Here is a 16,425-nt window from a genome sequence, read left to right on the forward strand (position 1 = left end):
ATCACCCAGATACTAAGCCTAGTGCCCAATAGTTATTATTTCTGATCCTGTCTTCCCATCCCCCACCCTCAAGTAGACCTGTATCTGTTCCCCCTTTTGTGTCCATGTGTTCTCATCATTTAGCTTCCACTTATAAGTGAGAACATGCAGTATTTGGTTTTCTGTTCCAGCATTAGTTTGCTAAGGATAATGGCCTCCAGCTCCATCCATGTTTCCACAAAAGACATGATTTTGTTCTTTTTTATGGCTGCATAGTATTCCATGGTATTTATGTACCACATTTTGTTCATCCAATCTGTCATTGATGAGCATTTAGGTTGATTCCAGGTCTTTGCTATTGTAAATAGTGCTGCAGTGAACATTTGTGTGCATGTGTCTTTATGGTAGAATGATTTATATTCCTTTGAGTGTATACTCAGTAATGGGATTGCTGGCTCAAATGGTAGTTCTGTTTTTAGCTCTCTGAGGAATCACCACACTGCTTTCCACAATGGTTGAACTAATTTACACTCCCATCAACTGTGCATAAGCATCCCCTTTTCTCCACTACCTCACCCACATCTGTTATTTCTTTACTTTTTTTTTTTTTTTGAGATGGAGTTTCCTTCTTTTCACCCAGGCTGGAGTGCAATGGCACGATCTCAGCTCACTGCAACATCTGCCTCCCAGGTTCAAAAGATTCTCCAGCCTCAGCTTCCCGAGTAGCTAGGATTACAAGCACCTGCCACTACACCCAGCTAATTTTGTATTTTTAGTAGAGACAGGGTTTTACCATGTTGGTCAGGCTGGTCTTGAACTCCCAACCTCAGGTGATCCACCTGCCTCTGCCTCCCAAAGTTCTGGAATTACAGGCATGAGCCACTGCACCCAGCTTATTTGTTGACTTTTTAATAGTGTCCATTCTGACTGGCATAAGATGGCATCTCATTGTGGTTTTGATTTGCATTTCCCTTTTTTTTTTTTTTTTTTTTTTTTTTTTGAGACAGAGTCTCACTCTGTCACCCAGGCTGGAGTGCAGTGGTGCAATCTCTGCTCACTGCAACCTCCACCTCCCAGGCTCAAGTGATTCTCGTGCCTCAGCATCCTGAATTACACCTGGAATTGCAGGTGTGCCACCACGCCCGTCTAATTTTTGTATTTTTATTAGAGATGGAGTTTTGTCATGTTGACCAGGCTGGTCTCAAACCCCCGACATCAAGTGATCCACCTGCCTCAGCCTCCCAAAGTGCTGGGATTACAGCTGTGGGCCACTGTGCCTGGCCTGATTTGAATCTCTCTAGTTCAGTGACATTGAGCTTTTTTTTCATATGCTTGTTGGCTGCATGCATATTTTCTTTTTTTTTTTTTTCGAGATGGAGTCTCTCTCTGTTGCCCAGACTGGAGTGCAATGGCACAATCTTGGTTCAGTGCAGCCTCCGCCTCCCAGGTTCAAGCGATTCTGCTGCCTCAGCCTCCCAAGTAGCTGGGATTACAGGCATCCACCACCATATCTGGCTAATTTTTGTATTTTTAGTAGAGATGGGGTTTCACCATATTGGCCAGGCTGGTCTCGAACTCCTGACCTTGTGATCCACCCACCTCAGCCTCCCAAAGTGCTGGTATTACAGGCGTGAGCCACCACGCCCGGCTGCATGTGTATCTTCTTTGAAAAGTGTCTGTTCAAGGATGTAATTTGTTAATTCTTTTACCTGGCAGGGTTAACATTCTACTTAAGAATAGTAGAAGCAAGGTATCAAAGGCTTGGCAGAGTCCATCTTTAAACAGTCGTGCCTACTCTCCTGGATGCAGATGGGATAAAGGCCTGCAGGGGCCACCCTATGTCCCTCCCTTTGCTAATTTCCCTCCCTGGGTTTTACCACATTCATCCTCGTCATCACACTGAGCTCTCCACCTCCTGCTCACTCATCCTCTGTTTCCTAAGGAGTGCCTTCATGCATTCTTGTTTGAGCCTCAGAAGCCTCACAGTTCACCCTCCTCAAAGGCTGCTCCTTCTCCTTTCTCAAAAAAAAAAAAAAGTCTTCTCAAAATTTGGCAAAAATAAAAATGCTCCTATCCTTTCAACCATCAACACCTCTCCTAGGAGCAGACCCTGGAAACACCCACAGACATGTGTGCAAAGACAGAGAGATGGAGTGGTTCATCACGGCACTATGAAAATTAGCAAATAGTCCAAATCTCCATCATTAGGAGGACTGGCTAATCAAATGATAGTATATTCATTGGTGGACTATTATATATTTGCAAAAACAAAGAGTGAGGTAAACACGCATTTACTGATATGGAATGATTTCCAAGACTTATCGTTAACTTTCAAAAGAAATGTACAAAATGACATTATGGTATTCTTCTATTCGTTTTTTTTTAATCCTACATATGCACAGAAGAATATCTAAGAAATTATTCACGCTGGGCACAATGGCTCACACCTGTAATCCCAGCACTTCGGGAGACTGAGGTGGGTGGATCACTGGAGGTCAGGAGTTCGAGACCAGCCTGGCCAACATGGTGAAACCCCCTCTCTACTAAAAATACAAAAATTACCCGGGTTTGGTGGTGCAGGCCTGTAATCCCAGCTACTCAGAAGGCTGAGACAGGAGTATCACTTGAACATGGAAGGCAGTGAGCTGAGATCCCAGCACCACACTCCAGCCTGGGCAACAGAGTGAGACTCCTCCTCAAAAAAAAAAAAAAAATTATTCAGCATGGTTGCTTCTGAAGAAGGGAATGGAGGGTCTGGGGGTGGGAAGGAGACTTAAATTTCATTATATATCCTCTTCTACTGCTTGAAAAAAATGTTAACCATATTTACATGGTTAAAAAAATACGTTGGGGCCATTCCAAGATGGCCAAATAGGAATAGCTCCAGTCTGCAGCTCCTAGTGTGATCGACACAGAAGACGGGTGATTTCTGCATTTCCAACTGAGGTACCTGGTTCATCTCATTGGGACTGGTTGGACAGTGGGTACAGACCATGAAGGATGAGCCAAAGTAGGGTGGGGTGTCACCTTACCCGGGAAGCACAAGGGGTCAGGGGATTTCCCTTTCCAAGCCAAGGGAAGCCGGGACAGATTGTACCTGGAAAAACAGGACGCTCTCGCCCAAATACTGAGCTTTTCCCATGTTCTTAGCAATCAGCAGACCAGGAGATTCTCTCCCATGCCTGGCTGGGCGGGTCCCACGCCCATAGAGCCTTGCTCACTGCTAGCACAGCAGTCTGAGATCGAACTGCCAGGTGGCAGCCTGGTTGGGGGAGGGACGTCCACCAATTGCTGAGGCTTGAGTAAGTAAACAAAGTGGCTGGGAAGCTTGAACTGGGCGGAGCCCACTGCAGCTCAGCAAGGCCCACTGCCGCTATAGACTCCACCTCTGTGAGCAGGGCATAGCTGAACAAAAGGCAGCAGACAGTTTCTGCAGATTTAAACATCCCTGTCTGACAACCCTGAAGAGAGCAGTGGTTCTCCCAGCACGGCATCTGAGCTCTGAGAACGGACAGACTGCCTCCTGAAGTGGGTCCCTGACCCCCATTAGCCTAACTGGGAGACACCTCCCAGTAGGGGCCGACAGACACCTCATAATGGCGGGTACCCCTCTGGGATGAAGCTTCTGGAGGAAGGATCAGGCAGCAATATTTGCTGTTCTGCAATATTTGCTGTTCTGCAGCCTCCACTGGTGATATGCAGGCAAACAGGGTCTGGAGTGGACCTCCACCAAACTCCAACAGACCTGCAGCTGAGAGACCTGACTGTTAGAAGAAAAACTGACAGGAATAGCATCAACATCAACAAAAAGGACATCTACACCAAAGCTCCATCTGTAGGTCACCAACATCAAAGACCAAAGGTAGACAAAACCACAAAGATGGGGAGAAACCAGAGCAGAAAAGCTGATAATTCTAAAAACCTGAGCACCTCTTCTCCTCCAAAGGATAGTAGCTCCTTGCCAGCAATGGAACAAAGCTGGACAGAGAATGACTTTGACAAATTGACAGAAGTAGGCTTCAGAAGGTTGGTAATAACAAACGTCTCTGAGCTAAAGGAGCACGTTCAAACCCATCGCAAGGAAGCTAAAAACCTTGAATAAAGGTTAGACGAATGGCTAACTAGAATAAACAGCATAGAGAAGACCTTAAATGACCTGATGGAGCTGAAAACCATGACACGAGAACTTTGTGACACAGGCACAAGCTTCAATAGCCGATTCGATCAAGTAGAAGAAAGGGTATCAGTGATTGAAGATCAAATTAATGAAATAAAGCAAAAAGACAAGGTTAGAGAAAAAAGAGTAAAAAGAAATGAACAAAGCCTCCAAGAAATATGGGACTATGTGAAAAGACCAAATATATGTTTGATAGGTGTACCTGAAAGTGATGGAGAGAATGGAATCAAGTTGGAAAACACTCTTCAGGATATTATCCAGGAGAACTTCTCCAACCTAGCAAGGCAGGCCAACATTCAAATTCAGGAAATAAAGAGAACACCACAAAGATATTCCTCAAGAAGAGCAACCCCAAGACACATAATTGTCAGATTCACCAAAGTTGAAATGAAGGAAAAAATGTTAAGAGAAGCCAGAGAGAAAGGTCGGGTTAACCACAAAGGGAAGCCCATCAGACTAACAGATCTCTTGGCAGAAACTCTACACAAGTCAGAAGAGAGTGGGGGCCAATATTCAACATTCTTAAAGAAAAGAATTCTCAATCCAGAATTTCATATCCAGCCAAACTAGCTTCATAAGTGAAGGAGAAATAAAATCCTTTACAGACAAGCAAATGCTGAGAGATTTTGTCACCACCAGGCCTGCCTTTCAAGAGCTCCTGAAGGAAGGACTAAGCATGGAAAGAAACAAACAGTACCAGCCACTGCAAAAACATGCCAGATTGTAAAGACCATCGATGCTATGAAGAAACTGCATCAATTAATGGGCAAAATAAGCAGCTAACATCATAATGACAGGATCAAATTCACACATAACAATATTAATCTTAAATGTAAATGGGCTAAATGCCCCAATTAAAAGACACAGACTGGCAAATTGGAAAAAGAGTCAAGACCCATCAGTGTGCTGTATTCAGGAGACCCATCTCATGTGCAGAGACATACATAGTCTCAAAATAAAGGGACGGAGGAAGATCTAACAAGCAAATGGAAAGCAAAAAAAAGGCAGGGGTTGCAATCCTAGTCTCTGATAAAACACTTTAAACCAACAAAGATCAAAAGAGACAAAGAAGGCCATTACATAATGGTAAAGGAATCAATTCAACAAGAAGAGCTAACTATCCTAAATATATATGCATGCAATACAGGAGCACCCAGATTCATAAAGCAAGTCCTTAGAGACCCTACAAAGAGACTTAGACTCCCACACAATAATAATGGGAGACTTTAACACCCCACTATCAATATTAGACAGATCAATGAGACAGAAGGTTAACAAGGATATTCAGGACTTGAACTCAGTTCTGCACCAAGCAGACCTAATAGACATCTACAGAACTCTCCACCCTAAATCAACAGAATATACATTCTCTCAGCACTACATCACACTTACTCTAAAATTGACCACATAATTGGAAGTAAAGCACTCCTTCAGCAAATGTAAAAGAACAGAAATCACAACAAACTGTCTGTCAGACCACAGCACAATCAAATTAGAACTCAGGATTAAGAAACTCACTCAAAACCACACAACAACATGGAAACTGAACAACCTGCTCCTGAATGACTACTGGGTAAATAACGGAATGAAGGCAGTAATAAAGATGTTCTTTGAAACCAATGAGAACAAAGACACAACATACCAGAATCTCTGGGACACATTTAAAGCAGTGTGTAGAGGGAAATTTACAGCACTAATTGCCCACAAGAGAAAGCAGGAAAGATCTAAAATCAACACCCTAACATCACAATTAAAAGAACTAGAGAAGCAAGAGCAAACAAATTCAAAAGCTAGCAGAAGGCAAGAAATAACTAAGATCAGAGCAGAACTGAAGGAGATAGAGACACAAAAAACCCTTCAAAAAATCAACGAATCCAGGAGCTGGTTTTTCGAAAAGATCAACAAAATTGATAGGCCACTAGAAAGATTAATAAAGAAGAAAAGAGAGAAGAATCAAATAGATGCAATAAAAAATGATAAAGGGGATATCACCACCAATCCCACAGAAATACAAACTACTATCAGAGAATACTATAAACACCTCTACCCAAATAAACCAGAAAATCTAGAAGAAATTGATAAATTCCAGGACACATACACCCTCCCAAGACTAAACCAGGAAGAAGGTGAATCTCTGAATAGACCAATAACAGGCTCTGAAATTGAGGCAATAATTAATAGCCTACCAACCAAAAAAAGTCCAGGACCTGACCTGGCACGGTGGCTCATGCCTGTAATCCCAGCACTTTGGGAGGCTGAGGCGGGTAGATAATGAGATCAGGAGTTCAAGACCAGCCTGGCCAAGATGGTGAAACCTTGTCTCTACTAAAATAAAAATGCAAAAAAGTTAGCTGGCTGTGGTGGTGGGCCCTTGTAACCTAGCTACGCATGAGGCTGTGGTAGAGAATTGCTTGAACCCGCAAGGTGGAGGTTGCAGTGAGCTGATATCACGCCACTGCACTCCAGCCTGGGTGACAGAGCGAGACCATGTCTCGAAAAAAAAAAAAAAGTCTGTCAAAAAGTCCAGGACCAGAAGGATTCACAGCTGAATTCCACCAGAAGTACAAAGAGGAGCTGATAATATTTCTTCTGAAACTATTCTAATCAACAGAAAAAGAAGGAATCCTCCCTAACTCATTTTATGAGGCCAGCATCATCCTGATACCAAAGCCTGGCAGAGACACAACAAAAAAAAGAGAATTTTAGACCAATATCCTTGATGAACATCGATGCAAAAATCCTCAATAAAATACTGGCAAACAAAATCCAGCAGCACATCAAAAAGCTTCTTATCCACCACGATCAAGTCGGCTTCATCTCTGGGATGCAAGGCTGGTTCAACATACACGAATCAATAAACGAAATCCATCACATAAACAGAACCATTGACAAAAACCACATGATCGTCTCAATAGATGTAAAAAAGGTCTTCGGGCCGGGCGCGGTGGCTCACACCTGTAATCCTAGCACTTTGGGAGGCTGAGGCAGGCAGATCACAAGGTGAAGAGATCGAGACCATTCTGGCTAACATGGTGAAACCCTGTCTCTACTAAAAATACAAAAAATTAGCTGGGTGTAGTGGCGGGCACCTGCAGTCCCAGCTACTCAGGAGGCTGAGGCAGGAGAATGGCGTGAACCCAGGAGGCAGAGCTTGCAGTGAGCCAAGATCGCACCACTGCACTCCAGCCTGGGAAACAGAGTGAGCGAGACTCCATCTCAAAAAAAAAAAAAAAAAAAAAAGGTCTTCAACAAAATTCAACAGCCCTTCATGCTAAAAAAAACTCTCAATAAACTAGGTATTGATGGAATATATCTCAAAATAATAAGGGCTATTTATGACAAACCCACAGCCAATATCATACTGAATGGGCAAAAACTGGAAGCATTCTCTTTGAAAACTGGCACAAGACAATGATGCCCTCTCTCACCACTCCTATTCAACATAGTGTTGGAAGTTCTGGCCAGGGCAATCAGGCAAGAGAAAGAAATAAAGGGTATTCAATTAGGAAAAGAGGAAGTCAAATTGTCCCTGTTTGCAGATGACGTGATTGTATATCTAGAAAACCCCATCATCTCAGCCCAAAACCTCCTTAAGCTGATATGCAACTTCAGCAAAGTCTCAGGATACAAAATCAATGTGCAAAAATCACAAAAATCCTATACACCAATTAACAGACAGAGAGCCAAATCATGAGTGAAATCCCATTCACAATTGCTACAAAGAGAATAAAATACCTAGGAATCCTAGGAATCCAGCTTAACAAGGGATGTGAAGGACCTCTTGAATGAGAACTACAAACCACTGCTCAATGAAATAAAAGAGGACACAAACAAATGGAAGAACATTCCATGCTAATGGATAAGAAGAATCAATATAGTTAAAATGGCCATACTGCCCAAGATAATTTACAGATTCAATGCCATCCCCATCAAGCTACCAATGACTTTCTTCACAGAATTGGAAAAAAACTACTTTAAAGTTCATATGGAATCAAAAAGAGCCCACATTGCCAAGACAATCTTAAGGAAAAAGAACAAAGCGGGAGGCATAACGATACCTGAGTTCAAACTATACTACAAGGCTACAGTAACCAAAACAGCATGGTACTGGTACCAAAACAGATGTATAGACCAATGGAACAGAACAGAGGCCTCAGAAATAACACCACACATCTACAACCATCTGATCTTTGACAAACCTGACAAAAACAAGAAATGGGGAAAGGATTCCCTATTTAATAAATGGTGCTGGGAAAACTGGGTAGCCATATGTAGAAAGCTGAAACTGGATCCCTTCCTTACACTTTATACAAAAATTAATTCAAGACAGATTAAAGACTTAAATGTTAGACCTAAAACCATAAAAACCATAGAAGAAAACCTAGGCAATACCATTCAGGACATAGGCATGGGCAAGGACTTCATGACTAAAACACCAAAAGCAATGGCAACAAAAGCCAAAATAGACAAATGGGATCTAATTAAACTAAAGAGCTTCTGCACAGCAAAAGAAACTACCATCAGAGTGAACAGGCAACCTACAGAATGGGAGAAAATTTTTGCAATCTACCCATCTGACAAAGGGCTAATATCCAAAATCTACAAATAACTCAAACAAATTTACAAGAAAAAAACAAACAACTCCATCAAAAGTGGGCAAAGGATATGAACAGACACTTCTCAAAAGAAGACATTTATGCATCCAACACATGAAAAAATGCTCATCATCACTGGCCATCAGAGAAATGCAAATCAAAACCACAATGAGATACCATCTCACACCAATTAGAATGGCGATCATTAAAATGCCAGGAAACAACAGATGCTGGAGAGGATGTGGAGAAATAGGAATGCTTTTACACTGTTGGTGGGAGTGTAAATTAGTTCAATCATTGTGGAAGACAGTGTGGCGATTCCTCAAGGATCTAGAACTAGAAATACCATTTGACCCAGCAATCCCATTACTGGATATATACCCAAAGGATTATAAATTATGCCACTATAAAGACACATGCACACATATGTTTATTGTGGCATGATTCACAATAGCAAAGACTTGGAACCAACCCAAATGTCCATCAATGATAGATTGGATTAAGAAAACGTGGCACATATACACCATGGAATACTATGCAGCCATAAAAAAGGATGAGTTCATGTCCTTTGCAGGGACATGGATGAAGCTGGAAACCATCATTCTCAGCAAACTATCACAAAGACAGAAAACCAAATACCGCATGTTCTCACTCATAGGTGGGAACTGAACAATGAGAACACCTGGACACAGGGCAGGGAACACCACACTCTGGGGCCTGTTGGGGTGTGGGGGGCTGGGGGAGGAATAGCATTAGGAGTAATACCTAATGTAAATGATGAGCTGATGGGTGCAGCAAACCAACATGGCACATGTATACCTATGTATCAAACTTGCATGTTGTGCACATGTACCCTAGAACTTAAAGTATAATTTTTTTAAAAAAAGAAAATACATATATAATTAAAAATATATGGCTGGGTGTGGTGGCTCATGTCTGTAATCCCAGCACTTTGGGAGGCCGAGGTGGGCAGATCATGAGGTCAGGAGATGGAGACCATCCTGGCTAACATGGTGAAACCCCATCTCTACTAAAAAATACAACAAAAATTAGCCAGGCATGGTGGTGGGCGCCTGTAGTCCCAGCTACTTGGGAGGCTGAGGCAGGAGAATGGCATGAACCCGGGAGGCAGAGCTTGTAGTAAGCCAAGATAGCACCACTACACTCCAGCCTGGGCAACAGAGCGAGACTCTGTCTCACCAAAAAAAAAAAAATGTATATATATATATACACATATATATGTTGCTCTCAGAATAAGGATGTGTTTGTTCCAATTACAAAAAGGCATGGGCACCTGAGTTTGAAGGCATTTCTTATGCCTTTCTCCACTGTGATTTACAATTGCCTTCATGGTTTTGAGTTTTGCAAACTTTTGCTTCTGTACCAGCTCCAAGACAAGCTCTCAGGGCTCATGCATGTGAGTGGGTCAGGGCCTCTGGGGTGGCTGCAAGCTGACAGAGGCCCTGGGGCCAGCATTCCAATCTTCCTCATCCAGTCACATCTTGAAAATGCTTCCATGTGTATCCAAACTACAGTATGAAGCCTAATCTGCCAATTCCCTGATTAGGAGTTGGGAAACTAGGAACCCTTTAGGCCTGCTAAACATGTGGCCCCAGCAGGAAGTGCCTGGGAGACTGAAGCATCCAGGAACCACTGGGGAGGGGATGGAGGGGCACAAGAAGGTTCCTGTTTTATATAGAGAGGGCTTGAAAGATGGAGAACGCTTCCATGGACAGGCTCATCAGGGCTGGCCACCAGATCAAGAGGTTTCCTGGACAGGTCATACCTCAAAAAGGGAATCATTCCACAAGTTAGAACCTATTTGGCAGTGAGCAATACTGGAAATACTTCATAGCACAATGTGACTGCAGCCAAAGCAGTACTCAGAGGAAAATTCATAATCCTCTAATGGCTTAAGTGTTTATATTTAGGCCGGGCACGGTGGCCCACGCTTGTAATCCCAGCACTGTGGGAGGCCGAGGCGGGCGGATCACGAGGTCAGGAGATCGAGACCACAGTGAAACCCCGTCTCTACTAAAAATACAAAAAAATTAGCCGGGCGTGGTGGCGGGCGCCTGTAGTCCCAGCTACTCGGAGAGGTTGAGGCAGGAGAATGGCGTGAACCCAGGAGGCGGAGCTTGCAGTGAGCCAAGATTGAATCACTGCACTCCAGCCTGGGCGACAGAGCGAGACTCCGTCTCAAAAAAAAAAAAAAGTGTTTATATTTATTTTTTTTTTTTATTTTTTAATTAGAGACAGAGTCTCACTCTGTCACTCAGGCTGGAGTGCAGTGGCACAATCGCAGCTCACTGCAGCCTCAACCTTCCCAGGCTCAAGCAATCCTCCAGTCTCAGCCTCCCAAGTAGCTGGGACTACAGGCATGAGCCACCACACATGGTTAATTTTTGTATTTTTTGTAGAGACAAGGTTTTGCCATGTGCCCAAGCTGGTCTCAAACTCCTAGGCTCAAGTGATCTGCCTGCCTTGGCCTTCCAAAGTGCTGGGGTTACAGGCATGAGCCACTGTGCCCAGCCAGTGTTTATATTTAAGATAAGAAAGACTGAAAAGTAATTATTTTGTGTCTAACTCATGACGGTAGAGTTGGAGAAGAAGGAGAAACAAAGTAGTAGGAAGAGGAGGGAAGGGTGGGAGGAAGGAGAAAGGACAAAATAAAGAACTTTCTAAACAGAATCTCTGGGAGTTGGGAGATCAAGCCCCAGGTTCTCATCTTGCCTAGACCCCTCTGTCCTCAGACAGGTCAGCTCTCCTGATTCATTTTCTATTCTTTTCCATATCCCTAATCCTGTGCACTGGGGCAGAGCCAAGAATTGGGTAGGGAGGAGGTATATGAAGCACTCAGTGTCCTAGCCTGCTATGCCAATGGCCCCCAGGGAACACTGGGCAATGTCTGGAGATAATTTTGGTTGTTACAACTGGGAAGGAGTGTGACTGACATCTAGTGGGTGGAGGTCAGGGATGCTGCTCAACACCCTACAGTGCAGAGGACACCCCTCACAGTGCACAGAATGATCCTACCCTGCAATGGACTCAATGTTTGCACCCCCCTGAAACTTCGTATGTTCAAATCTTAACCTCCAAGGTGATGGTGTTGAGGTGAAGCTTCTAGGGCATGATCAGGTTATGAAAGTGGAGTGCTCATGAATGACATTAGGGCCCTTATAAAAGGGACTCTAGGCCAGGTGCAGAGGCTCACACCTGTAATCCCAGCACTTTGGGAGGCTGCGGCAGGCAAATCACTTGAGGCCAGGAGTTCAAGACCAGCTTGGCCAACATGGTGAAACCCTGTCTCTACTAAAAATACAAAAATCAGCCAAGCTTGGTGGCATGCCTGTAATCCCATTGACTCAGTAGGCTGAGGCAGGAGAATCACTTGAAACTGGGAGGTGGAGGTTGCGGGGAGCCAAGATCACACCACTGCATTCCAGCCTGGGAAACAGAGTGAGTGAGACTCCATCTCAAAAAAAAAAAAAAAAAAAAGGCTCCAGAGAGCTCCCTCACTCCTCCTGCCATATGAGGATACAGCAAAAAGGCAGAAGGCACCATCAATGAAGCAGGAAGTGAGCCCTCACCAGACAGCAAATCTGCTGGTGCCCTGTTCTTGGACTTCCCAGCCCCAAGAACCATGTGAAATAAATTTCAGTTGTTTATAAGCCACTCTGTCTATGGTCTTCTGTTATAGCAGCCAGGAAGGACTAAGACAAGCCCCAAATGTCAATAGCACCAGAGTTAGAAAACCTTGCTCAATGTATAAGCCGTTACCTGGGGGGGTGCCTGGAAGGAGCCACTGCCACCAGGCTCCCTGTGTGGGGCTGGAAAGCAGGGACAGCCTCATCGGTGTAGAGGCCACCATCCTGCCGGTGGTTCAGGCTCACTCGGTCGGTCATCACCACCAGTCCCGTTTCCTAGGCAACAGACAACACCCAAACCATTGGTGGGGAAGTGGATGCTGACAGCCCCCAGAAGGATAAGGGAATGAGTCACCCTGTGGCCATTGTCCCAATATCACTTTTTGGCAGCCTTGGGGGCATCATTCTTTTTTTGCTTTTTTGGGTTTTGTTTTGTTTTGTTTGTTTTTTGTTTTTTGAGATGGAGTCTCGCTCTGTTGCCCAGGCTGGAGTGCAGTGGCGTGATCTCGGCTCACTGCAAGCTCTGCCTCCCAGGTTCAAGCCATTCTCTTGTCTCAGCCTCCCAAGTAGCTGGGACTACAGGCACCTGCCACCATGGGGGCATCATTCTTTTACTCTGGGTTTGGTGGTACAGGCTGGGGAGAATATGGGACCCAGTGACCATCCAGGGTGGAGAAGAAGAGAGAACAGCACATTTGAACTGTGGAACCAAATCAGATGGTCCAAACACAAAAGGCCACGTGTTGTATGATTCCGTTAAGACGAAACGCCCACCTAATGCTAAATGACGAGTTAATGGGTGCAGGAAATCAACATGGCACATGGATACATATGTAACAAACCTGCACATTGTGCACATGTACCCTAAAACCCTAAAGTATAATAAAAAAAAAAAAAAAAAAGATGAAACGCCCAGAACAGGCAAATCCATAGAGACAGAAAGCAGATCGACTGGTGACTGCCAGGGGCTGAGGGAGGGGAAATGGGGAGTGATTGCTACTGGCGACAGGGTTTCCTTCTGGGGGATGAAATGCTCTGGAATTAGGTAGGGGTGGTGGTTGCATGGCACTGTGAATATAATAAAGGCCACTGAATTATAAATGGTGAGTTTTATGTTATATGAATTTCATCTCAATTAGAAAAATCATGGCCAGGTGTGGTGGCACATGCCTGTAATCCCAGCACTTTGGGAGGCCAAGGTGGGAGGATCACTTGAGATCAGGAGTTCAAGACCAGCCTGGCCAACATGGTGAAACTCCATCTCTACCAAAAATACAAGAATTAGCCAGGCGTGGTGGTGGGCACCTGTAATCCCAGCTACTTGGGAGGCTGAGGCAGGAGAATCACTGGAACCCAGGAGGCAGAGGTTGCAGTGAGCCAAGATCACACCACTGCACTCCAGCCTGGGTGATAGAGCAAGACTCCGTCTCAGAAAAAAAAAAAAAAAGGAAAAGAAAAGAAGGAAGGGGAAGGGGAGGGGAGGGCAGGGGAGGAAATGAGTTGGCGCAGTACTTGACCCCAACCAAGGACCAACTGTGGGATGCAATGATCTCTTTTATTAGTATTATTAGTATTAGTATTATTAGAGATGACCTCGCTCTGTGGTTCAGGCTGGGGTGCAGTGGTGCAATCATAGCTCACTGCAGCCTCAAACTCCCAGGCTCAAGCAATCCTCCCACCTCAGCCTCTTGAGTAGCTGGGACTAGAGGCATGTACCACCATGTCCGGCTATGCAATGACTCTTTTTATTATGTCCTCATCATTGTACTAATTACTGGGAGCAACTGGATTTGAAAGAAGACTCACTCTAGCCTGGGCTGACTTGGATTTGTGAATAAGAAATTTAAACCCAGTTCTTTTGAATCAAAGGCGTCACCTCTGACTTCCAGAAGGGACCTGGGGTTCAAACTCTCAGGCAGTTCACATAATCATAACTGAAATGTTATTTTTCAAGAAAAAAGAAAAGGTTTATTTTGCCAGGTGCAGTGGTGCATGTCTGTAATCCCAGCACTTCGGGAGGCTAAGGCGAGTGGATCCATTGAGCCCAGGAGTTCGAGACCAGCCTGGGCAACAAGGTGAAACCCCATCTCTACAAATATAAAAAAATTAGCGAGGCATGATGGTGTGTGTCTGTGGTCCCAGCTACTCAGGAGGCTGAGGCGGGAGGATCACTTGAGCCCAGGAGGTCAAGGCTTCAGTGAGCTGAGATTATGCCACTGCATACCAGCCTGGGTGACAAAGTGAGACCTTGTCTCAAAAAAAGAAACAAAAAAGGTTTTTTTGTTTTTGTTTTTTTGTTTTGTTTTGTTTTTGTTTTGTTTTAGCAAATAGAACTGTGGGAACTAGGTGGCAGGCATGTGGGTATTTGTTATCTAATTTGCTCAACTTTTCTGCATGTTTGGAAAATTTCATGATAAAAGCAGCACAGGTCGGGGAGGAAAGGATGCCTTTGAAATATTATTTATTTATTTATTTATTTATTTATTTATTTTGAGACAGAGTCTCACTCTACCATCCAGGCTGGAGGGCAGTGGCGTGATCACTGTAACCTCCGCCTCCCAGTTCCAGAGATTCTCTTGCCTTAGCCTCCCGAGTAGCTGGGATTACAGGCGCCCACCGCCACACCCGGCTAATTTTTGTATTTTTAGTAGAGATGGGGTTTCACCATGTTGGTCAGGCTGGTCTCGAACTCCTGACTTCAGGTGATCCACCTGCCTTGGCCTCCCAAAGTGCTGGGATTACAGGCGTGAGACACCACACCTGGCCAGAAATATGCTTTAAAGCTGAAATGAAAGGCTCCCTCCAACAGGACATGCATTTGAGTGGAGACCTCCAGCACCCTAAGGTGTGACCCTGTGTGACCCTGAAGGGCAAAGCATGCTCCCATTTCAATCCCTTTCTATCTATATCACATCATGACAACGTCCGGAGATGGGCACCTGATAGCATTAGCCCCTTTTTTTTTTTTTTTTGAGACGGAGTCTCGCTCTGTCACCTGGCTGGAGTGCAGTGACGTGATCTCTGCTCACTGCAACCTCCACCTCCCGGGTTCGAGTGATTCTCCTAACTCAGCCTCCCAAGTAGCTGGGACTACAGGCACGCACCACCACACCCAGCTAATTATTGTGTTTTTAGTGGAGACGGGGTTTCACCATGTTGGCCAGGATGGTCTCGATCTCTTGACCTTGTGATCTGCCCACCTTGGCCTCCCAAAGTGCTGGGATTACAGGCGTGAGCCACCGTGCCCAGCCAGCATTAGCCCTTTTTTTTTTTTTTTTTTTTTTTTTTTCTGAGACGGAGTCTCGCTCGGTCGCCCAGGCTGGAGTGCAGTGGTGCAATCTTGGCTCACTGCAAGCTCCGCCTCCCAGGTTCACGCCATTCTCCTGCCTCAGCCTCCCGAGTAGCTGGGACTACAGGCACCCCATTAGCCCTTTTTAAGATGGGTAAACTGGAGCCCTTGGCACAGCGGCTCATGCCTCTAATCCCAGCGACTGGGGAGGCTGAGGCAGGAGGATCACCTATGCAGTTCAGACCTCCTGCCACCTGGGAACACAGCCACCTCCTTCTGCTTGAAAGTTGCCAGACACACAACCAAGTTAACAAAAGCGAGGCAGAGCTAAGAGCTACTGGCACCCACAGCTCCCAATGAGAAGGTTTTCCTCGCAGCAAAGCATGTCAATGTCATAACACGTCCCATCACAAGTTCAAGTTACCCATTTGAACCTGACCGTTGACATGCATAACATTCGGCTCTCCATGGCTTTGCAAATTGGAAGGATCTACTTGTGAGCTTTCATTGGGGAGAAATGAAAAAGAAAAGTTTGGAAGGCTGGGTGCAATGGCTCATGCTTGTAATCCTAACACTTTGGGAAGTTGAGGCAGGAGGATTGCTTGAGGCCAGGAGTTTGACACTAGCCAGGGCCACATAGCAAGACTCCATCTCTACAAAAAAATAAAGTAAAATAAAATTAGCCATGTGTGGTGGCATGCACCTGTAGTTCCAGCTACTTGGGAGATTGAGGTGGGA

General features: G+C 44.8%; 1 protein-coding gene across 1 annotated transcript in view; it reads right to left on the reverse strand.

The window, feature by feature from the left end:
- CPAMD8 (C3 and PZP like alpha-2-macroglobulin domain containing 8) overlaps window positions 1-16,425 on the reverse strand; it is a 135,654-nt gene that overhangs the window by 65,265 nt on the left and 53,964 nt on the right. The window contains exon 18 of the mRNA XM_055239131.2: window positions 12,532-12,674. Within this exon, the coding sequence (XP_055095106.2) occupies window positions 12,532-12,674 (143 nt within the window). The remainder of the gene's footprint in view (window positions 1-12,531; window positions 12,675-16,425) is intronic.

The sequence above is a fragment of the Symphalangus syndactylus genome, chromosome 13 (genome assembly GCF_028878055.3).
Source record: "Symphalangus syndactylus isolate Jambi chromosome 13, NHGRI_mSymSyn1-v2.1_pri, whole genome shotgun sequence".
Classification (NCBI taxonomy): Eukaryota; Metazoa; Chordata; class Mammalia; order Primates; family Hylobatidae; genus Symphalangus; species Symphalangus syndactylus.